This window comes from Trichechus manatus, unplaced genomic scaffold (genome assembly GCF_000243295.1).
Source record: "Trichechus manatus latirostris isolate Lorelei unplaced genomic scaffold, TriManLat1.0 scaffold00112, whole genome shotgun sequence".
Classification (NCBI taxonomy): domain Eukaryota; kingdom Metazoa; phylum Chordata; class Mammalia; order Sirenia; family Trichechidae; genus Trichechus; species Trichechus manatus.
In genome coordinates, this window is record NW_004444048.1 from 1,377,959 (window position 1) to 1,404,010 (window position 26,052).

The 26,052-nt window shown below is 36.0% G+C and overlaps 1 protein-coding gene across 1 annotated transcript in view; it reads right to left on the minus strand.

Moving 5' to 3' along the window:
• The window catches only part of SOX5 (SRY-box transcription factor 5), a 955,120-nt gene that overhangs the window by 88,274 nt on the left and 840,794 nt on the right, over positions 1 to 26,052 (minus strand). Inside the window, exon 11 of the mRNA XM_023738014.1 lies at positions 21,564 to 21,649. Coding sequence (XP_023593782.1) covers positions 21,564 to 21,649 — 86 coding nt within the window. The remainder of the gene's footprint in view (positions 1 to 21,563; positions 21,650 to 26,052) is intronic.

Consider the following 26,052-nt stretch of genomic DNA (forward strand, 5'->3'; position numbering starts at 1 on the left):
GAACACCAGTTTTAGTCTAGGTCCTTAGCTCATAGATCTTACATTCTGGTGAAGGAGAAAACCATCAATGAAATAATCACACAAATGAAATACAAAATTGCAAATGTAATACATAATACAAAACCGAGGTACATGATGTTGAGAGAGCATGTAAAAGAAGGATACAAGATGGTTGAGCAGAACAGGGACGACTTCTCTCTAAGCAAAATTACTTGGAGGTCAGAAGGATGAGATGATGCATTAGGTGATATGCCAGTAGGAAAAAGTACTGGCAGAACAACCTTGTGGGGGTAGCAATTGTGACCAGTATGAGCCATTGGAAGGCCAGTGAGGCTCCAGTGTGGTAGGAGAGATGTTTGCAACGGTAGGCGAGAAGCTATAGCACTTTAACAAAGGAATGACATAACAGGCAGTTCCCGGGTTACTAACGTCCTACTTAGGACAACTCATACTTGCCATTTAATGTCATGTGAATTTGCCCTCATTTTGAAACTACTGAACCAACGCTTACTTCCAAAAAATTCTTCCTCACAATAACCTTCACTTGCTACAAGTGCAGCTTTTAAATTAGTGAATAGGCTTCGAGCCTTTTCTTGCACTAAAGTAAGGCTAAATAAGAACTGTATACACCTGTTATGATTTACATACATATTCTTAAAGACACACTCAGGATCTTGTTTGTAACCCAGGGACTGCCTGTAATTAGATTTGCATTCCTGTAAGATTACTCTAGATATAATATGGAAAACTGATTGGAAGAGTTTGGTTCACCTCATGGTGACCCCATGTGTGTCAAAGTAGAACTGTGCTCCATAAGGTTTTCAATGACTGATTTTTTGGAAGCAGACTGCCAGGCCTTTCTTCCAACATGCCTCCAGGTGGACTTGAACCTCCAACCTTTCATTTAGCAACCAAGCAAGTTAACTGTATATACCACATAGGGAATAACATTTACCTAGTCACTTTTTTAAACGATATGAAATTGATTCAAAATCAATATAGAATAAATCTGGATATATAATTTTCAACAATCTGAGTCTCATTCTTTTTTAAATACTTGTTCTTTCTTGTATAATTTATAGTAAGATTTTAATCACATAAAACTCTATTTTTAAGAATTTAATCACATAAACCTCAATTCATGGTCACTAATTTGTCGAAACCGTTTGAAAATGAGTAAGAAAGGTATAGTAAAAATGAGTCATTTGCACTATCCAAACAACACCTAACTCTTCATTCAATTAAAGTAACAAAAACACACTCTAACTGCACCTTGTAATTTGCAATGTGCTTTGACTTTCATTAGCCCCTCTCATCACAACAGACTTCCTTTTCCATTGCACAGGACGTGCATCTCATTTATCATCGAAGCAGTCCAGAGAAATAATCAACTATTGTAACTTCTGCTCTCCTGTCATAGATTGATTCATTCAGTCAATAAATATTTATTGAGCACCTACTATGGGCCAAAGACTGTTCTAGACACTTGGGAAATATCTCTGCCTTCACCAAATGATTTTTAATTTTTTTCCCATAAGACGACTTGCAAGCGTTTAATCTTTTGTTATAGCCACGCAGTTGCTGTCTAATATTTCTTCATCTGACACAATACATTACTTATGATTATTAGGATTGATAATTTATATATCTGTAATTCTTAACATTTGTAAATGAATGTTGCTTTTGAGAGAATTGAAGTCATTCTAAAAAGTATATGATTGAGAGAAGGTTAGGAAAAAAAGTCAGTATTTACTAGGATCACATTAAGCTTTCTTTCTTTAAAACAATTTTCTTACTATTTTGTTTGCATGTGTTGGTTCATTGTATATTTAACTCAAGAGCACAGTCTTAAAGGGGGAAGGAGTATTGTAATTTTAAAGTAAGGGGAGCTTGGGAATATTGGATTCTTTAAAAAATATTTACTAAAAACTCCGCCAGGCTGTGAAAACAAATGTAAATAAAAGTGAGAGCAAAGAGAACCTGGTTCTGAATCAGCCAGTCCAGCAATGCCCCTTTTGAGTTAATGGTTGCTCTGAAACAGAAGCTTGAAGATCGTATCGACCCTTCACTGGCTTTGCAAAAAGCGCAGCATTTGTCAGTTCCAGTAAAAGGTAGTTCTCTCTTCACTTTCCCCTCCTTCTCCAAAGCCAGCTTCTTTTTCATATTCAGTTGACTGTTTCTAAGCTCAACCCTGTTTCAACTGTCACTCTTTGCATCAAGGGAAGATAGATGGGACACACCAACCCCAACCTAAATGACCTTTGGATGTGACAAGAGTTTTAGGTCAGCCTTGCTAAATGGAGGCCTTGGTGTATCGAGACATGCCTTGGGGTAAAATTTACAGTGAATTTATTATCTCCCAATGCCCTTTGGACTGCTTCCCACCATCAAACACCATGGCAGCACTTGGAACAGGAAGAAATACATTAACTGGAATCTGATCGTTTTAAAAGGTTACAGCTGCCCAAATATAATTTAATTTCATACTTGCCCTTTGAGGGTTTGGTGTATATTTTCATTTTATGACTGCAAATGATAAAGCTCTTAAGATTCTAGGCAATAAAAAGAGAAAAAAGGTATTTTAAGGGTTAGAAGTCTATTCAGTTCATACTCTGAGTGAAGTGACAAATTAGCTTTTTTAAAAAATCTAACATTTCTTTTTTATTTGGACCATATCTTATTCCTCTTTTGATTCTACATTTCCAGGTTTGCCTGAAATCAGTACATGAACATCAAACTCATATCACAGTCAATTTGAAATTAAAAAGAGTGATCAAAAATTGATGATAAAGTCAATCTGATTTAAAGTGAAAATACTTCAGTATTGAACACATGCATTTTTCCAGTAGCATTTTCTTTCATATAATTGGGAAAATCCACCCGTTAAGGTGTATCAACATCATATCAACTTACCATTGATTCTGTACTTTATTTTTCCAATACTTCATATTTTCAAAAACTTTAATAAAAGGTTCACACAATCCTCAATAAATATTATGTCATATTCTCATCAATTTAATTTATAAATATTACCATTATTTTATTGATAGAGTAAGATTTATGTTGTTACCAATGATATAAAATAAATCAGAAAAAAAATTCAGATAAAAATCACCTACAATATATTATTTTAGCCACCAAAACAAACAAAAAAACTTTTGCTCTTTTCCTTTAATTCAGTACTTCGCCAGAAACTTAACAGTCTTTGAATATCAATCCAATAGAGTTTGAGGCAACACATATTTCGGATTTACTAGTAGCAACGAGAAAGCTACACTGTGAAATTTTTAATCCATACGGGTCAAACACAATTTAAAGTTTCGTGTGTAGTGTGTGTATGTATACGCACATCTGCATATTCATTCCTTCTTTCCTTTAGTCAACAAATATTTCTTGAAAATTATTGATCTAGTTCCTGTGAAGTTTCCACTTTTTAAAAATAATATTATTATAAAAGGTATTCACAAAATATGAACAGCAGAGAAACATGAAGAATCAGCATTTAAATATTACTGTAATGCTTAAAAATATTATGCAATAATAAATATTAACTAATATATTTTGTATTAGCAAATTTTAATTTCATGTTTTATATGTTACTATTCTAAGTGTATTGCATGTTGTTTAAGCTGCATAACAATCCTATTGGGCAGGTAATATTAATATCCCCATTTATACATTATGAAAATGTAGTTCAGCAAGGTTAAGGAACTTGCCCTAGGTTGCAAATATAGTGGTTACTGAGACTCAAACACAAATGTTCTTAATACCAAAGTCTATTCTTTTAACCACCTCCCATCCTGGATGGTAACGGGAGATAGTACTTGTTCATTTACTCTTTCATTCATTCATCCCGCTTTCATTCAACAAATATTAAAGTCCTGCCCAAAGTGGGAAAAGTGAAAAAGTAAAGACTACCTAGGACTCAATTTCCATAAGTTTTATTAAACAACCTTCACTTTCATTTCTTAAACATTTTGGCCTTTCTTCCCAAGAAAGAAATAGGAAAAGTGGAAATTAGCTAAATGTAGATAATAAAGATTTTTAAAAATCCCTTCAAAATTTAGACTTGATCTCTCTATATATCTAATATGTCTATATGATATAAAGAATGAATAACAAATGGTTGAGTGTTCAGGAGAGCAGGTAGCCAGGGGTCACCACCTACCATTTCAGATAATGGGAGTATAAAGTGCCGATAGTAGGCTATTATATAAACGTGGTGAAAAGCAGTTCTTTCTATTTCAGTTGATGCTAAGAAACGAATTGTGAAGTACACTCTTAGTATAAAAATAATGAGAGCTGTGCTTCCACTTTTACATTTTTCCTTGCCAAGAGAACTCACACTTCCTTCCTCATCTCTAAAGCTTAGTTTGAAAACATCCAACTCTAATGGAACAGTGTGTGAGAGTGAGGGCTGTTATTGGTGTATGGCCTATGTGGAAGCTTCTGTGGCTAAGAGCTAGGGTATTATTAATTCTATTTAGACACATACACAAAAAAGTCCAGATAGCTTTTTCTCTGATATTCTCCACCTTCGCCATTTGGTATTCCCAATTCCAACTCTTGACTTATCTGCTCATATTTGGATTGCTGTTATAACTGTTTAGGCAACATGAAAATATTTCTAAACTAGATATGTTCCTTATTTTTTTGCAATTGTAGGAGAATAAAAAAGTAGCTAAAGGCCCAGAACTTGATGAACAAGAGAGGGGAGGAAAGAACTGAAGAAAAGTGAAGGGGGAGAAGAGAAGAGAGGGATTAACAGAAGAAGGTAGATAAAAGCACGGGGGGAGAGGCTGAAGGAAAAACAAAGACAAAAGGAAGATAGATAAAAGTAAGAAAGAGAGACAAACTGATTGATTAAAAAAACAGGAACAAAAAAATGTTAGGAAATAAATTCCTGTTTAAAATCTTTATAAGCTATAAGAACCAAAAGGGTTTGGTGCCCATCCAGTTGGCTGTAACTGAAAATTAAAACAACATTGTTATTTGTTCCATAATTATTACTATGAAGCTATTTTATATCAAATTGTTATTTATTTACTTTTGGATGGCTCTCCTTTTCTTGTGTGTAAGCATGTTTTAAGGTTGCCTATTGGATCATCTAGCACTGGTCTGACTCTTCTTCCCTCTCATTCCAGGTAGATGTACCGAGAATAATAAAAACTTCCTAACCTAACCGAATCTTCAGAGTAAGCTTGACTATTTTTAAGGCTCCAAGGCATTTCATTTTAAATGTCTCAGGTCAATAACTGCCTCATCACCCTTTTCCCATTTCTTCCTTACCAGTATGTGGATAAATGTATTCATGAATCAGACAAGTCCATTTGCAAGGTGCAAAGGCTCCTTCTGGAGATTTCTGGGGCTTCTGATTCTTCCTTTAGTGCTTATTTTACTTCATTTTATCCCTTCCTTCATGAGATATAGATAGGACAGCTATCCTATATGCATTTTACAATTAAGAAGACTGCCATCCAGGGCAGGTTAAATGACTTGACAGCAGATTCATACATCAGTTCAAAGGTGGACGGAGACTAGAACTCTGAATTCATTGCTGTATTTGTTTAGCAATATGTGAGGCTAGAAGGGATCATGATAGTTAGACCAACTACTCTGGATGCCTTTAAAATGCCCTAAGTAGCCATTCTTATCAAAACTCTCCTAATTATAACAAAACACTACAACTTTCCAGTAACACAATGGCTTCCCTTCAAAGAGGAAAGTTTGCTATTTTCACAAGTAACTTTCAATGTCATTTAAAAAAAAAAAAAAAAGCTTTAGTAACTCTTATGGAATGTAAATAAATAAATATATGTTTTTTTTTATTTTTAGGAAGAAGTGAAACAGGTGATTTGTAATCTGAAATGTAGAAGAAAAGGTTTTTACATTGTTGGGTTATTTTGTTTTCATAAAGACTTTCTTCTTGGATTAAATAAGAGAGCTTGGCTCCCAAAGCAGATATTCAAACCAAGTTGAATGAAGATGTATTTCTTCATTTGCCATACACCTATGTACGACAGAACATAATTGCTGTATACAAGAAAATTACTTTCTAACTTGAACTATAGAAGGATTTGGTAGGCTTGTTTCTAAAAATGGAAAACTCTTGAATCCAACAGATGATGAGGATGATACCAGCTATTTAAGACTGAATGCTTATGCTACACGGCTGCTATGCTAAGCATTTTACATTTACCATCTCATTTCATCTTCACAACACCTTTATCACACAAGAATAATATCCTATTTCACAGATGAAGAAACTAAGGAAGAGTCAGTAACTTGACCAAAGACACACACAAATAAGTTCTTTCTAGAGCTCAAGCTCATAACTCATTATACTACATGTCTTAGTTATCTAGTACTGCTATAACAGAAATACCACAAGTGGATAGCTTTACCAAAGAGAAATTTATTCTCTCACAGTCTAGGAGGCTAGAAGTCCGAATTCAGGGTGCCAGCTCCAGGGGAAGGCTTTCTGTCTCTGTCGGCTCTGGGGGAAGGTCCTTGTCATCAATCTTTGCCAGTAAAGGAGGTTCTCAGCACAAGGACTCCAGGTCCAAAGGACGTGCTATTCTCCAGGCTCTTGTTTCTTGGTGGTATGGGGTCCTCCTGTCTCTCTGCTCACCTTTCTCTTGTATACCTCAAAAGAGATTAATTTAAGAAACAACCTAATCTTGTAGATTGAGTCCTGCCTCATTAACATAACTGCCTGTAATCCTGCCTCATTAACATCATAGCAAAAAACCAAACCCTTTCTGACTCATTGTGACCCTATAGGGTAGAGTAAAACTGTCCCATAGGGTTTCCAAGGAGCAGCTGGTGGATTTGAACTGCCAACCTTTTGGTTAGCAGCCAAGCTCTTAACCACTACGCCACCAGAGCTCCATTAACATCATAGAGGTAGGGTTTACAGCACACAGGAAAATCACATCAGATGACAAAAGGGCAAACAATCACATAATACTGGCAATCATGGCCTAGCCAAGTTAGACAGATATTTTCGGGGTACACAATTCAATCTATGACACTACACGTTTAAATATTATTTATTTGTGAGCTTTATTTTAGCATTTTTAAATGTTTGAGTAAAATTTGGGGGATCATGTATTAAAGAAAAAAACTTTAGTCATCTAATTGTCTTCTGTACTATGATATATATTCAATGAAGGATTGATCATGCAAACAAGATATATTATGGTTTCCTACCGTATTTAATACGAGCCTGTGTCACACTAAAACATTCAAACTTAAAATTGTCCTGGAAGGAAACAAGGTGTAAAAAGAACCAAACCAAGTCGAGAATGAAAATGAACATGTAAAGGCTTTTCTTTTGTTGTTGTTGTTGTTGGGTTGAATGTCTTAGTTTGTCTTCTGTATGTTTACCAAATGCTTTCATTGTACTATTTATAATAATTTTAAGTGCCTTTAAAAGCAAAGCACAAAATTCAAGGGAAAAGTAGACCTATGAAAAATAGTTAGAACACATATTTGAAGCAGTAGGAGTTAGATAATATAATGTAGCCCAATTTCAGATGGAAACTTCTCCATGTTATCTTAAATCAATTATAAACGTAGAATTAAAAGGTTTGCACTTGACTACTAACCTAACTGAGTGCTGGTGGCACAGTGTTTAAGAGCTCGGCTGCTAATCAAAAGGTCAGCAATCTGAATCCACCAGCTGCTCCTTTGAAACCCTATGGGGCAGTTCTACTCTGTCCTATAGGGTTGCTATGAGTCAGAATTGACTCGATGGCCATGGGTTTGGTTTTGTTTTGGTTACTAACCTAATGGTTGGTGGTTCAAATCCACCTACCGGCACCATGGAAAAGCCTGGCAATCTGCTTCGGTTAAGATAACACTCAAGAAAACCCCACTGAACAGTTTTACTCTATAACACTTGGGGTCACCATGAATCGGAATGGACTCCAAGTCTATGGATTATAGATGGGTTAAGGGACTTAAAATATTTTCTATAGTTCTGCCTCATTCTCTAAAATAAAAGGAACTGTAATTGTCACTCACTATTACTCCTTTTTCATGATATGTTGAAGAAGTTCTGGTAATAGGAAAAGCAAGAGAGAACATCGTTGTAATTTTCATGTTAGAGAAATTAATTATACTAGTTTGATGCTCATCGTAGCATATCATTTGGGAACATCCTTTGAGTCTGTTCCTCCTTTTCTTCTTCTATCCTTCCTTCATCCAAGGAGTGGTTGGGTACAACATAAAAAGGGGTATATCACTAAGGGAAAGGCCAAGGTTAAGGAAGATGGAAGTAATAGGGTTTGCCTCTCACCCCACCCCCTTCCTTTTCATGCCCTCGGTTTGGCATGACAATACTGAACCACCCCCACAGGAAAACAGCAAATTTAAATGTGCTGGGCTGGCTTTCACTTTTTTCTCTAGAGGAATCTGACAGGGCTCTATTTTCAAGTCCCATGAAGACACTTGCCAACCAAACACATTTCAAAATTTTCTTCTTGGACCTTCTCTTAGAACAGCTCATTCATGACAGCAGAATAGTATCTGCATGATTATATAATCACCCTGAATACCATCTTTCTTCTAAGAAGCAAATAAAATATTACAAGACTTGGGATGTAAATAATATCACTTTTAACCTTCTATGTACAAATAGATATGAAACAGCATGCTATTTTGTTGTTTTGTTTTCTAAATTCCTTGATCTTTCAATAGCTTTTCACAAAAGAATTAATTTACACAGCACAATCACTGAACTCAGCAAAATGAAAGCAATTCAGAAGGTTGCCATTGTCACTGATATGCAAATCTAACCATTGTTTTCTTCATCCTCCCTTAATTTAATGGTCTAAATGCAAAAATAGCAATTTCTCCCCTTTTCTTTTTACACAAAACATCTTAAAACATAATATATACATTTACTGTTAAGGATACCATGGTATAATCGGAAGAAGCTAGATTTAGCTTTTAGTTGCTAGGATTCCAGTCTGAGCTCTACTTAAGAGTCTAAATTGCCTCAACTTCAAATTAAGAAGTTGAAATAGAAAAATAGTTTTTAACTTTTGTTTTAGCAGCAGAATCTTTTATTAAAACAATCTTAACCAGTACAGTTGAATATATAAAAATGAATGATACTGTCTGGGGGTGCTTGGAGCCACTTAGACTCCCGCGAACAGTTAGAAAACAACTGTTAACAATGGTTTCTGAGGTCCTTTCCTTTGCAAATATACTTAAGACAGTAGGTTGTGTGACTTTCTTCAAACCCTATTCAACTTTCCTATCCATTCATTCTCTTAAAGTTCAAGCCTCTGTATGATCCACCAAGGATCCTTGACCAATTCATCTTTTCATTTCTTTTTTTTATTGTTGTGCTGTAAGTGAAAGTTTACAATTCAAGTTAGTCTCTCATACAAAAATTTATACACACTTTATTATATGACCCTAGTTGCTTTCCCTATACTGTGACAGCACACTCCTCTTTCCACCTCGGATTTCCCGTGTCCATTCAACAAGCTCATATTTGCATTTCTTATGTTGCTTAGCTTAGTACCAAAAAAATAAATATTCCAGGATACTATGAGGTTTACAAAAATAACTCGCTTCCATATTTGTTTGAAACAGTAGAGGTGTTTTTTCAAAGAAAAAATGAAAAGTTTGTAAAGTTTCTTAATTTGAAAAATAATTTAGCTCTAGATAATAGAAAGGTAGGATAAGACATATATTTTGAAAACGAGTAATCTTTGAATGGTTATACCAGAAAATGTTTTTAATAAAAAAAAAAAAAAAACTGCATGTTACATTCAAAGCACCTATGCAGAAAGAATATTATTTTAGACTTCATAAGGTATTTCATTTAGAATAGTTAGAAGCAGCTCATAGAAACATTTAATTAGTATTGTATCCATGGAAAAAAAGGACTTCACAGGATGCATTACTCTCATAACAGAGATGTAACTACTGAAATAAAGTGTTATGGATTGAATTAGGTCCTCCAAAAAAATGTGTGTATCAATTTGGCTGGGCCATGATTCCCAGTATTGTATGTTTGTCTACCATTTTATTATCTGATCTGTTTCCCTATGTGTTGTAAATGCTATCACTATGATGAAATAAGATGCAGTTAGTGGCAGTTATACTGATGAGGTCTACAAGATTAGGTAATGTCGTAAGCCAATCTCTTTTGAGATATAAAAGAGAGAAGTGAGCAGAGAGACATGGGAACCTCATACCACCAAGAAAGCAGTGCGTGGAGCAGAGCACATCCTTTGGACCTGAGGTTCCTGTGCAGAGAAGCTCCCAGACCAAGGGAAGATTGATGACACAGACCTTCCTCTAGAGCCGACAGAAAAAGCATTCCCTTAGAGCTGACACCCTCAATTTGGACTTGTAGCCTACTGGACTGTGGGAGAATAAACTCTTTGTTAAAGCCATTCACTTGTAGTATTTCTCTTAAAGCAGCACTGGATGACTAAGACATAAAGAATGATCAATAGCAAAATATAGAACACTATATCTCAAGCACCTACTTGGTTAAGTAAACTCACTGACTCCCTTAGACTCCTGTGAGGGGTCTTTAAATTATATCCTGCAGGGGAATAAAATTATTTCTTCATAAAAAAGACAATTTGCCTCAATTTTATTAACTTGCTTGGAAGGCTGCCTTGCAACCAAGTCTGTCATGTTCTAATTTGCAAGGCTTCCTTTAGTCAATAAAAAAATTCTTTAGTACCAGTTAATAACATTTATTAGTCAACTAATAATACCAAACATTTACCATTGCCTGGCACATACTTTTTGATGAATAAATACATGATACATATATTATCTCATTTAATTCTCACAGTAAGATATCATTTATACCCACATTTTTCAGACTAGAAAACTGAGGCACAGAGAGGTTAAGTAACTTTTCCAAAGTCACACAGATAGTAAGTAGCCAAACCATGATATAAGGCACAGGTGGTTGCAGGAACCATGCTCCTAACCATTATGCTATATTGCTCTCATTAAGTAATAGTGACTCTTAAAATATTATTCTAAACACAATGCCTTACTACAAAAAACAAACTTTGCTTTATTCTTTATGTTATCTTCTAATTATCCCTTGCTCAGAGACTAAATTTGTCTTTACTTAATTAACTAAGAAGACTTCTACCCTATGGTTAACAGGTGTATATAATACAATTTACATGTTTCAGTTGCATGCTTTGAGACTTACTAAGAAAAATAATGGGTAATATTCAACAGATTTCTGGTACCAAGAAAAACTTAGCATTTGTTCCTCTTAACAGGCATCTATCTTCATTCTTTAGGTCCAAGATGGTTATTGGTCCTAATAAATGATAACTTTCACTTATGTAAAATTTACTCCCGAGGTTGAATTTTCTTCATAAAACATTCCTTGAATAAATTAAAGGATAATAGTAACAAAAATTAAATCAACAATTAGATTGAATATTGAATTTCTAACAAATATAATCTGGTGAGACTGAAGAATATTAGCTGCTCTTTCAGACAGCCAGGACCAGAAAATTGAATAATTCTATTTTTCTTAACAAAGTATAAAAACTGTATATTTTTAAGATATCAGTAAATTAGTATCATTTCCATGATGATATCTACTGTTGGCCTTAAGCCTTAGAAATCCTTTTATGTACATTAATTAGCCCCAAACACTTTAAAGTAACCTAACTATGTTTTGGAGTTCCTAAGTGGTGCAAAGAGTTAGCACTCTAGGCCACTAAATGAAAGGTTGGAAGTTCAAATCTACCCATATGTGCCTTGGAAGAAAGGTCTGGTGATCTACTTCTGAAAAATCAGCCACTGAAAACCCTAAGGAGCACAGTTCTACTTTGACACACATGGGGTCACCATGAGTCGCAACTGACTTAACAACTGGTAACCGTGTTTTGGATGAGAACACAGGATGCCACTGAGGAATGGGCATGGACTTGTAATCAGAAAACCTGGCTCTGACAAATAGTTATTTTAGTGTAGGCACTGATAGAATTTGAAATATAATTTCGAAGTTTACCATTTATTTCGCTGGTTGGTAAAATAAACACTAACGCTGTGGTAAAGCTTGTGTGTACTGATGATTCTCTTATGTATTGAAACACCACGAAGTTTCTGAAAACAAGAAAATACAGAAATAGCACGACAAAGACACTGCTTGTACTATCTCCATTGTCCAAATGTCAAACACCTCCTGGGATCCCTGTGGGTGGTAATAACTATTGAAGCAGTTCCTAACAGGTTCTTCCTTAAAGGAGATTCTTGAAAACTGCTGGGCTCTGACTCTAGCCCATATGGGCTTGGAAAAGTCAGAGAAAATGTTGGCTGCACTTTTTCAGGCCTATTAGCATATGTTCTTTGGTATGCAGAATGTCTCTGTATATAATTTAATTGTTGTTGTTTTTTTTTTTGCCTCTATTAATACATATGCAAATGACTCATTCTTGCAGCTGTGCTGTATTAATCATATGTGTGCTTCTGTCTGTCTGCCCTGCAGGCTCAGGGTCGAAGGGAGGGGAAAAGAGGGAATTCAATCTTATAACCTGCAAGAAAACTCACTCATGCAGACAAGTCCGACAGCAAACAGCTTACCGGTGTTGCAACTGAAATGAGGAGACGTTGATCATTTTTCACCCTGTAGGGAAACTACTGCCACCTAAAAGTTAAGTGGGGTAGTAGGGTATTTAGGTAGTTTACGTTCATCCTTGCAAGGAATTCCTTCAATAATAAAAATCCTCACATTTAGATGTTACAATGTGGTTATTTCTTCTTTATTGATTTTCTGCGTTGGTTTCTCTTGGCCAGCCACATAAAGCCATGCTCAGTCACTCGCAGTGCTCTGGGAAATAGTAAGCATTTATCTGCGTCCTGTCGTAATTACTGACCTCCTTCAAGACTGGAGGGAGGCCCATAAAAAATGAACTTAAGTTTTTCATCCATGTCTACCTTGATGTTACTCTGTATCAGACAGACTCTTAAGCCATTTTGACTATAACTGCCATATGTCTTTCACAGTTATGAAAAAAAGATTGATTTCAGTTGATATTTTGTATGATTCATTCTCTAACATGATCACACATCATCTATCATTTTCTCTATCCCAGAGAAAGCTGGTTACTGATGTTACTAGTTCCTGGAACTGTATCCCCATGTGATTTCATTTATGACAATTTGGAATTTTGAATCTTTGGATTTTTTTCTAAACAGAATCATTTTAAAAGTATAATTAATTCAGTAAATTCATGATTGAATGCTATTTGCTTACTTTGAGTAAAATATGATGATCCAAGAAGAATCTCAGTCTTTTTTCGTTCTGCTTATCACTATTAATCATTGGTTGGAGTCAACATTTTTGGCTTCCTATAGGTATAACAGGTGGCAACCATCTTTTGGCCAACACAAATACAGTATTTATAAAGTGAGAAATAAGTGGATAAATATTTCCTTCTAATTTCACATTTTAGAAGCCTAGTTAAGAAATAGTAGTATACTACATTACAACTATTACTATTAAAAATATTCATGATGCCCATTAAGTAAAATGAAAAATAACAAAAATGAATATAAGAAATAGATGTTAGATGGACTGTTGCCTTCATTTGGTTTTATTAATTAGACAATTCTCTTAGCTGATTTTATCTAGCACAAATGTCTGAAATTCAGAGTGTAAATTTTTTTGGCTTAAATAGTTATACCTACTTTTCAATATTGAAATTAAGCTAGATTAGTTTTCTCTACAAATTAATGATCCTCCTTTAAAAAGAGATAACAATGGGAAAACAAATATTAAAGGCATTATTGGTTCTTGGAGGGAAAGAAGAGGGGTTTGAAGAGGAGGAAGAAAAAGAAAACAAAAAGGAGGAAGGAGAAGGAGAAGAAGGTAAACTCTGAATTTGAAACTGCTAATTGCCTAGCTCCTATGTTGTTACTACATCCTTGAATTGCTTAGAAATAATTTACCTTAGTGTTGTATTGGCAAGGTGAGCCATACTGAGTCAAATAAAAGTACCTCCATTAGTTCATATTCTCACGTATACGTCTATACATACATAAAAACATACCATAGGAATAATCAAATAGTGCAATGTTTGGTCTTTTCTTTGATAAATTATAATTACTTTAAGGGAATTAGATAATCTGCAATAAATGTTTGATACATGGTCCTTATACAGCAGCCCATGATTATGATAAGCAAAAGGAAGAAAAGAGCAGGAGAGAGAATTAGCGCTTTCTTTTACACTAAAAAAATCTTCCAATAGGGACAAAAAAAAGTTAAATTCCTTGGTCTTTGAATTGACATCATTTTTTCCAGAAATTAATCATACACTGCTTTATGGTTATATTTAAAATTATTGTGACCTCATGATTCTTTCATTTAACAAATACTAAGTGAGCACCTGTTATTTGCTAGGCATGCTTCTGGGCACTTGATATATATTATCGTAACAAAACAAATGACAATCCCTGCCCTCATGGTGTTTACTGTATTTGAAGAAGACAATAAATTCGAAACACAGTCAGTAAATTATATAGTTTGAAGATGACTACTCATTGCTGTTGAGTCAGTTCTGACTCACGGGGACCCTATAGGATAGAGTAGAACTGCCCCATAGGGTTTCCAAGGAGCAGCTGGTGGATTCGAACTGCTGACCTTCTGGTTAGCAGCTGAGCTGTTAACCACTGTGCCACCAGGGCTCCATGAAGATGACTACTGCTATAGAGAAAAAAGCACATTTAAGGGCTATAGGAAGTGTGATATCTGTGGATGAGTTATTTTGCGATTTTAATGCATTGGTTAAGGCAGGCCTCATAGAGAGGATATTAGAGCAAATACTTAAATGAGGTGAGAACATTAGTGCTAAATATATACTAGGTAGTAGAGTTCTTCAGTACGTTTCTTTTATTTTATCAAATGGGAGTCGTTTTTTATTATATAGTTTTCATGTATATTTGAGTTGAATTCAAACTACTTATCTTTTTCATCCATGCGCCAATGATGTTTTTGATATTTGTATTCCTGTCTCAATTTAAAAGATCTAGTTGTTGTCACCTCCCAACTCATCGTGACCCCCATATGTGTCAGATTAGAACTGTGTTCCATATGGTTTTCAATGGCTGATTTTTTGGAAGTTGATTACGAAGCCTTTCTTCCATGGTGTCTCTGGGTGGCCTCAAACCTCCAATCTTTTGGTTAGCAGTTGAGTGCATTAACCAAGTGAACCGCCCAAGGACTCCTTTTAAAAGATAAGGACTAATTTATGTAGGAAACTTATCATTGATATTCAGCTTAATTCCAATATTATAGAGCAGATATAGCTATTTGAGTAAAATAGGTAACATAATTTATTATAATTGTAATGTTAAGGTTCATTCATTCACACTTTCATTTAACAGATATTTATTGAGCCCATAAAATATTTCAAGTGCTAGGTTATGTGCAAACAATGTTACGTCACTGACTTCATAGACTTTACCATCTGGTAGAAGCCAGAAAGCAATATATAGAACATATTCTACAAGTGCTATGAGAGGAAAAACAAGTGTGCTCTGGGTACACATAGGAGCTACTTTAATCCAGACACTGGATCAATAAAGTTTTGTGTGAAAAAGTAAGGTTTTAACCTGAAATCTAAAGGATAGGCAGGAGTTCACCTTATAATGATGATGGGTAATGGGTTTCAGGAAGAGAACACATGACATGCAAAAATCCAGAGGGGGAAGGAGCTTGGAAACACCAGGGAGTCATTTACGGGCAGTAAGTAGGAGGAGGGTGTGACTAGATTTTCTAAAATTAGAAAGCTCCTGTGTAGTAGAAAGTGCACCGCATGAAGCAACACCAAAGACAGGAAGACCAGGAAAGGGACGGCTGCAATAAATTAGGCGAGCAATGAGGGTAACCTGGCCCAGAAGAGTGACAGTGACGAGGAAAAGAAAAAGAGAAATTCTTGAGGTATTTAGTAGTTGGAATCGATAGACTTGGTGAATTAATGTAAGGAAAGAGGGAGAAAGAAGAGTTAAGGACAGCGCTTAGGTATCTGGGTTGGGTGGTAGATGGAATGATGCCATGCACTGAAGAAGACCAGAGGATGAGCAGATCCAGGATCAAGGGAGAACTGGTGAGCTCCATTTCTGGACTCAGTTTATGCTGCCTGTACACATCTATACTTCCACTTGATCGTCAACAAGCAGTTAGACATATGGGTCTGAAGCACAGGAAAGATTTGAATGGAAGAAGAGACAAAGATGAATATTTCATTATAAAAAAGATAAAACAGTATCTCAGTACAGCATGTTAATTTGTATTTTATATATATATATAATCTGGATTAAGCCAACTTTTCTCTATAAAAAATAAAAATATAACAGTGCTTAGAATATCTTAGCTGCTCTTAGAAGTACATAGTCAGGTTATTTTTCATATAAAGTTTTTTTGTTTTTTTTTATTTTAATGGTTAGGATCTCCAGGGACATAAAATAATATTTAAGTAATAAATGGTGGTTTAATTTAAAGCATATCATTTTGATTGTCTTATAAAATAATTGTACTCATCTATTTATTCTTTCTTATAAATGTCTGGTTATTGCTTTTACTTATCATAACATGACCCAAGTGTGAGCAATTATATGCAAAAAATCATTTCAAAAGAAAAACAAATTATAGGTAAACAAAGTCAACTATGGGTAGAAATATAATCAGTGACCCTTAGAGCTAGGTGTTAGAAACAAGGACTTGAATGAACATATATCTGTGGAAAGCGACATGAAATGGCAAATGCAGAGTCTGAAGTAGACAGCTGTCATTATGAATCCCGCTATTGCTTTCAGTATTGCAGTGCGTGTAGAGTATTTCTGTTGGTGCCAATTAATCAGTGCTATTGTTATAATCTCATTAGCAGATTACTGAGTTCGCAAATGCCTTAAAAGGGGCAGTGACTCCAAAGTTCAAAATAAAATCTCCCACGCTTAGAGAAGGAAATGTAATTGTTTAAAGACCAGGAGTTTTGGATTCTATAACTTGGTTTTTTTCTTTATCAGATGGAGAAATGAATATACAACACAAAGTTCTGTAATAAGAATTAAGTGAAATAATCCTTGTAAAAGCCTTACCAGAGAACCTAGTTTAAGAAAGTACTCCATAAACCATGGCTTGTGGGAGCTAGTGATATCAATTATGGCACTTTCCAAGGTTTAAATTATTTTTTTTAGACATAAGGAAAAGAAAACAGCAACCTATTTTTGTATTATAATATATATGCCCTCTATACTATCCCAGTGAGACACTGGTGTTTCAATGGAAAAATTTTCATCTTCCACACAGAGACCCAGGTTCGATTCCTGGCCAATGCACCTCATGTGCAGCCACCGTCCCTCTGTCAGTGGAGGCTTGCATGTTGCTGTGATGCTTATTAGTCTGGAACTTCCAGACTAAGAGAGACTAGGAAGAAAGGCCTGGTGATTGACTTAAAAATCAGCCAGTGAAAACCTTACGCATCACAACAGTCTGATCTGAACTGATCATGGGGATGGCGCAGGGCTAGGCAGTGTTTTGTTTTGTTGTACATGGGGTCCCCATGAGTTAGGGCAACTTGATGGCATCTAACAACATCAACAACCATGCTATTCCCACTGCCACTGAATAAGGACAAATTCAAATAATCATTTCTCTCTTGCCACGACTATGGCAATCATTCTCTCAACTAGTCTTCCTGCTATTACCCCAACCCACCTTTCTTACTGCTGACTTGTGAAATGTAGCTCTGAGCTTAGAGCTCCCTGATTAAACAAAAACAAAACCCAAGAAAAGACACCAACAACAACAAACTTCCAGTGGTTTTAAAGACAGCCACCAGTGATTGGTTAGAGACAGCACCTTACCACCATATTAAAAGTTGGCTAAACTGGCCCTATTTCAATCAACATTCATGCTGCTTCTCACCTCTTCCTCATCCTCCCTTCTCCAGCTTCCCACCCCCACAGTACATATGAATGGGTGTCTTGTGAGAGCGGTGAGGAAAGAGAGGATTGGGTCTACGGCTTTATGAGAGAGCTTGGTTCTTGAAGAAGGTGCTCCTCCCACCCTTGCCAAGTTAGGAGGCAGATTCATAAAAACTGAAGAAGCCTGAAAAAAAGAGAAGCTGGCAAGTTGTTCCATAACTGGAGACTTGTTGAGCTGAAAAACTAAAGCCCCACCCACTAGGAGCATGGTGAGAGAGTTGTAAAGAGAACTTCAGACTGGAGTTTGGGGTGTATGTAAATAAAGACAGAGTAGTGCTTGTTTCAGAGGTTTTCTAAATCTGAGGGTGATATGGAGATGAAGGGTGGGGTGTATGTTTCATGTTGGGACCGGGTCTGTGGTGCAGTGCCTCCATAGCCCTTGGAGGGCATAGAAGAGAAGCTCAGTGGAATACTGTGAAGAAACACTGAGGCTGAAGGAGGAGGCAGGATTCTTGCTACCTGAATGGTTGCCAGCCAAGAGAGGTGATGCCCCAAATAGAAAGAGGGTTGGAAGCATAGATCATCAAATATGTCTGTCCCTACCTTAGCATACTGAGAAAAACTCCAAGAAAACTACACACACACTATTCCAAGGTGTCTCAGAGGTACATTATGCTCCCTTCTCCTTCCCCAATCCGCATCTGCACAGACACTAAGCTGGAGCTGAAGAAGCAAAAGAGTAAGCTACACTCTTCCTTACTTTCAATCTCTACATCCAGGATTCTTGCCTACTGAGGGAAAAGGAGGCAATGAGATGTGAGCTGGATATTAAAGTAAAGTTTCCAGTAAGATTGAGTCTTAATAACTGAAATGAAATCTTAGTAACTGAAAGGGACCAAAAAGTGATGGATTCCACTTAAGATATTATTAAGGAATGGAAAATGGATTTTTAACAGAGCACAATTAAAAGCAGAGTTTGGAGAATATTAAACTTGGTTCATACACTATACTTCATTTAGACGAATCTTCTCTAAAACAGGTTTACAAGATTGGGGTTAAGATACAACTTCTGACTAGGCTTTGTAATTAGCTTTTCTCTGACCCATCTGGGCAGGTCTGTGGAGATGAAAAAATTGAGGTGCTGTTTTAAAGCAAGGAGAGCATTACAGGTCTCTTTGGCAACTCTAGGGAAGGCTGAAGTCAGGGTCAGGGGTCTGTGAATACATCAGTGATAAGTAGAAAAGTGAGTTGGTGTAGGCACTCTAGCGAAGGTGGGAGAGTCAACCCACTTCAATGAAAAAGCTAGAATTTCTGCCATGACATGCTTTTGGAATGTGTCTGCATCTGAATACTACTTTTTCTCATTAACAAAAGATACGTGTGTGTGTGTGTGTGTGTGTGTGTGTGTGTGTGTTATGTATGTGTTTTAACAGTAGCTAACAGTTTACCATGAAGAGTTTGGGGATTATTAATTTACTTGTAATACCAAAGTGCTGATTATTTGGGATTCTAACTAAAACTCATAAATTTTAATGGGTAAAATATCACTTCTATAAACGGAACTTTATCTCATTATAGATCAACTTACAGTTAAAACAAGAGCAGATATGTTTATGCTTTAAGTTTTTCTTATTTTCTGATAAAGAATTTTTTTATATTCCTAAATTTTAAGGGGATATGATTATCACCTTATAAGAACAGAAATAAGACTGAATTTTTATCAAATATTCTATTCCTATCTCTATAGGAAAAGAAAATGAAATTGTTGCCTAGTGGAGTGACTTTCCACTAGAGTCCTGTAATAAAACATAAGGGATACCTCCAACTTGCCCTCACTTCCTCTCACCTCTAATCCTACAGTGAAATGAAATGAGAGTGTCTAACTTGCTTTATAAACTGACATCCTGAAACTCCCATTTCCACATTCAAATCTATTTCTGGCTATTCTCCCCTCTTCCTTTAATTCCACTCCTCATTTTACTTTCACCTATTAGAATCATTTTTCTGTATTGTAGTTGTCCCCCAGATGTCATTTCAAAGGATAACAAATGTTATGTTACTTTTATTTTCTCCACGGCTCCAACACTTCCCAAGGTATTTCCAGCTCAAAGAAACAGACACACACACACTGTAGCTTTTTGTAGAAAAGGTGGAATAGGAGTGAATGTTATGAACCTCTGCAGAACACAGTAAGTCTCAGCTATCATACTGGCAGTTCCTCCTGTGAAACTCAGCTGGTTTTACAGAAACCCACCAGGTCTGCTGACAATCCCATGTGCCGGCCAGATGTTTATCTGTCTCTTGATGCTACAGTATAGAACTACATTTTGCCTTATAGAATAAGTTCATTTCTTATGACAATGCACTTTCATGAATACAACTTAATTTCATTAAGTACAACTGCTTTACATTTGTCTTTGCAGGCATACTATGTCTTTCATGCTAAGGAAAGCATAAAACTTATCAGAAGGGAGATAAGTCCCATTATTAGATGACCTTTTTCTTATTAATTGCATAACTATAACATCCAACAATGGAAACTATAGAGGATTTTGTAGGATGTTGATTCAAAGATTAAAATAATTAATGAGAGCTACTTTAAGTATAACTGTACTGATTCTCTTTTCAATCCCAGAAACAACATTTCTAAAACCACTTACGTGTACATCTGGTAAAGTTATCACTGACATTCTTAGATGTATGGAAATATGTATTCTGCAGGGTTAAAAGGGTCTTAACCCATTGCTGTCAAATCAATTCTGACTGATGGCAACCCTACAGGACAGGGTAGGACTGCCCCATAGAGTTTCCAAGGGGCACTTGGTGGATTTGAACTGCTGACTTTTTGGTTAGCAGCTATAGCACTTAACCACTACACCACCAGGGTTTCCAAAAACCCATTGCTGTCGAGTCGATTTCGACTCATAGCGACCCTATAAGGTCTTGGAAGCCCGGGTGGCATAATGGTTAAAGGTCAGCAGTTCGAATCCACTAGGCACTCCTTGGAAATCCTATGGGGCAGTTCTATTCTGTCCTATAGGGTTGCTATGAGTTGGAATAAACTGGATGGCAACGGGTTTTTTTTTAAGGGTCTTAATCAGGATGTTCAGTATAGAGTTGTACTCATTTAATCACTTGTTTATCTGGTCTACTTTTCCTTGCTTGCCCAACTGAGCTGGCATTATCAGGAGAATAAAGGGTACCTATAGAATGCTTCGTTATTAGGCATCTTGAATAGTTTTAAATGCATGCTACTTTAAGTTGTCTTGATCTGTAATTACATGTTTGCATACCTTTTTTGCAGCTTTTTTTTCTTTTTGTCTTGATGGGGACCATTCAGCGATGAAATTAAGGCAAATAGTAATAAAAGCAAAAGTACAACTCATTTGTTAAATCATACCAGGCAATAAAAGCTTACAATAAGCTACCTTAAGTAGAGAAAATAGGGATAAAAACTAAAAAACTCCACCTCTCAACTTGTGTTTGAGGATCAGTACAAATAAATTTAAAAACAAAAAAAGTGTGAGACAAATATCACTAGTCAGTTTTATTTTGCTTTAACACGATAATAGCTGTTTTCGATATTTACTTAACCTTTGTCTCTTTGGTATTGTTTCCTGACTTACCTGCAGCTGGAGTGGGCCTAAGCCTGGTGTTGCTGCGGCAGCAGCTGCCATGGTAGTTGGGATCAGCTGAACAGGGTAAGGGTCACCTAAGTAAGAGAATAATAGAGGCGTCAGCACCTTTTATCTACTCTCCACCTGCAAATTAAACTCATGCATTCACTCTTTCCAAAAGCCTTCTTTTGTGTGCCTTGCTGAGGCCTAATGAAAAGCTCTATTGTGCAGCCTTTTACTAACACTCTTTTCACAATTCTGGCTGAGAGAGGAATGTGAATAAAAGGCACAAGCAATTAAGGCGGAAACCTCATCCTTTTTTCATGATGTATTTAGGAAAATGGGGGAAAAAAGTGCTCATTGATCAGAGGGCTGTATTTTACAACGCGTGCGTGTGCGCGCGCACACACACGTACACACACACACACACACACACACACACACACACACATGCCTGACAATCTCGATATGCTCCTCAGCAAATTTATAATGTTCTAAAAGGAACTTCACTAAATTTGTTTTTATTTTAACAAACTGAACTCCAAAGACTTAAGACAAGTGGCTTATCTTTTGGATGCTATGTTATTGTATTATTCAAATAATCTGTTATATAATAACTTATGGACAAATTTATGATAAAGAAGACACTTCCTATACTCTTTAAGTTATATAAAATACTGGCTTCTTGTTACTCCAGAGATAAATGTTTAATGAAATATTTTATACAGAAAACAGAAAATAGGTGGTTCCCCTCCAAAGGATTTTGCTTCTGTGAATATCTTTAAAAAAATTTAAAAAACCAAACTGATTAAAATTAATCTGAAGTTTTATTATATATGATCTATAAAATGTAGAGATACACACAAACATATGTATATATATAGTATATATATATGCACACAGACACACATACTAAAAGATTATTCTACATATTTTTAATGCAAATCAGTAGGTTTTTTCACTTAGTAAAGAGGTACAACAGACTTTTTGTATACAGCCCAATGATCTCCTAACAGATATAACTAGTAACACATATTATTAGTCATCTGAAATACAATAATAGCAATTAATTGAAAACAGTAACTATAAGAACAATTTGTAACATATAAAACATTTTCTTAGAATCTAATTTTTGAAAAATGTATTGAATGTCAAATGTATGGATAATGTAAGTTAAATAACTAGACATATTCATTCAAAAATATTTATTGAGCACTTGCTATGGGTTAAGCATGACTCTTGGCTTGAGAAATAGAGCTCTAAAAAGACTAATATGCAGAGGTGGATTTACTGGGAATTTCATGAAGCTTAATCATCGAGGTTCTGGGAGGGGGCTCCTAGCAGTGTGTTCACAGGGTCATACGTTTTAAACTTGTCTGCTTCCTTCATTTTATACTTTGTTGTGATTTCTTCTTATCAACACATATTCACTTTTATACCTGAGTGTGTATATATAACTTTTGTATTTTTATTCTTAAAGAAGGTCCTCCAAATTACGCTTCAGGCTTCAAAATACCTGAATTTACCTCTGCTAATATAGCTGCCTCAGAGCTTATAGTCTAATGGGAGAAAAAGAGACTTAAACGATTAGTATAAAAAATAATAACTGTTAAAATCAGGAGGCATGTAGTGCTATAGACCACACAGTACGCTCCTCAAACCTAGTCTAAGAGGTCGAAGGCAGTCTCCAGAAAGAAGTCACACTTAAGCTGAAACCTGAAAATTTTAAAGTGACCAAGCTAAAAGAAGGGAAGAGTGTTCCAGGCAGGGAAATAGTTTTCATGAAGGCTGAGAGTCCGATGGGAGTGTTGAACAACAGCACACTCCCTGCACAGTTGAAGTAGTGCAGGTAGGAAAGCAGAGATAAACGGGGCTTCTGAGGGACTCAGAGGTCAGATTATGTATGGTTTTATGAACAATATGAAAGAGTCTAAACTGTATCCTATAGGACAAAAGAAACCATGAGCAAGAGAAAACGAAAAAAATGATTGATTGAGTAAGATCACTCGGGCTGGTGTTTGAAGGCTGTAATCCATTAGTAAGCAGGTACAGAAATCGGCACAATCAGTAATAACGGTTTGGACTAGGATGGTGACAGTGAAGATGTAGAGTAACGGGGAGATTCACCTGATTTTTAAGAGGTAGAACACATAAAACTTAATGACTATTTACATATGAGAATAAGAGAAAGAGAAGACTCAAGGATAACTAAAATGGTTTTCACTTGAACAATCGATTGGGGAGTGGTACTATTTGTGGAGTGGATGAGAAGCAGGATTGCCAGGCATGGGGGAGGTGAACAGAAAGGGGGAGCAGAGGAGAAGAAATAAAAAAATCTGTTTTGGACACTTTAAGTTTGAAATTTGATATTCAAGTAGGGGTGTTCATTCCCATTGCCGTCGAGTAGATTCCGACTCATAGCAACCCTATAGGACAGAGTAGAACTGCCCCATAGGGTTTCCAAGGAGCAGCTGGTGAATTCGAACTGCTGACCCTTTGGTTAGCAGCTGAGCTCTTAACCACCGCACTACCAGGGCTAAACATGTTAGGATTTTAGGAGAGAAATCCACATAAGAGACATAAATTTGAGAATGGTCAGCACGTATCTGGAATTTAAAGCTATGGGCTTTGACTAGACCACTTAGGAACTAACCGTAGATAAAAGAGGTCCAAGGATTGGACTGTAGGTACTCTGAAACTTATAGTCAGGGAGATAAGGTAATCAGCAGAAGAGACTGAGGAGAAATGGTAAATTTGGAGTTTGAAAAGCCAAATAAAGAACGAATTTCAGAAAGAGTGACCAATATTTTCAAATGCTCCACAAATAGCAATGTGAAAATCATGCTAACCTCAATTATGTTATGTTTTCATGGAATGGAGTGTGAGAAAGCCTAGCTGGAGTCAGTGTGATCAATTAGGATGACAGAAAGAAATGAATTAGAGGCAGGAAGTATAGATGCTTGTTTTTCAAAAAAAAAAAAAAAAAAAGTTTTTGACAAGCAGCATTGGCATTATCTAGGAGTTACTTAGAAATACAGAATTTCAGACCCCACCCCAAATCTACTATGGGACGCAGGCTCTAAAATGGAACCGCCAATGATCCCCATCTCTTGGTATTTATGTCCTTGTGTAATCCCCTCCTCCTGTGTGTGGAATGGACCTAGTAACTTTCTTCTAATGAATACAATATGGTATAAAGTGTTGGGATGTCACTCCTGAGATTATGTAACAAAAATACTCTGTCTTGTCTGCCCCCTCCTCTCTATTGGTGCCAGCAGCCATTCTGTGGGCTGCCCAACTGAGAAGCAACACGGCAAGGATCTGATGTCTTTGACCAACAGCCAGAGAACACCTGAGGCTTTCCAATAGCCAAGGAGGGAGCTTAGAAGAGAATCCTCCCCAAACCAAACCTAGAGATAAATGCAGCTTTTGCCAACATCTTGATTGCAGTTTTGTGAGCGATCCAGAGCCATAGGAAACCAGCATGGCTATGTCCAGATAAACACTTGATGTTTTAAGCCACTAAGTTTTGGGGTAATTTGTTAAGGCAGTAAGCATATAACTTCCGAATCAGAATTTTTTTACATAATTCCCAGATGATTCACAGGCATGCTAGAGTTTGAGAAGCACAGGGAACAGACAATTCCACACAGGAGTTTTACAATAGCTAGAGGGGAATGTGTGCACAAGAAAACTACTAAAAAGATATGTATGTGGGAAAATTATAGCATGCTTGTATGTTTATGAGAAAGATCCAGTAAAGAGAGAAAATTTACGATATAAGAGGGAGAGAAGATAATGTTATATGATAAGGGTTTGCATTATTATTATTTTTGGTACTCTAATCTAGAAATTTGGTTATTTAATCTAGAAAACACTTTCACATTTTATAAGGTAAAGGGAAGTTTAGATGTTTAAAACCTAAATTTGTATCTATGCAAACTAGCTAAAATAGCAAATATTATTATAGTATGCCTGTTAAAACTGACAATTTAAATACCCAAAATTAAGTAATTCATTTATATTCCTCATTTAATGAATATAATCTTAAATTAACTAAAGCAGAAGTGTAGAGGCCTTGTTGCTCCTTAGGATGATAATTCCCTTTATATAATTTATTTCCCTGTTGTAAATCAGTCAATTAATAAGCATTTATAACATTTACCACGTGGCCAGAACTTTTGCTTGGTGCTATGGAAACAAAAGGAAAATAAAACAAAACTTGGTCTCTATAGACTACGCATCTATCTTTTCTAATTAAGTGCTTATTTGAGAAATATTGACCACTACAGGAGTTAAGGGAGAACTAACTCCAGGCTTCAATCTTTATAGAATAGTTAAGGGCAAAAATAAGAGTGAGCTTGGCCTTGAAGATTTGTAGGTGGAGGGGATGAGGGATTTTTTTAGGTTGGGTGAAATGCATCCATCAAACCACCAGTGACATGTTGAAGGAATGGAGAGAAAACTGGCTTAACTGATGATAGAATAAATTGGAGGA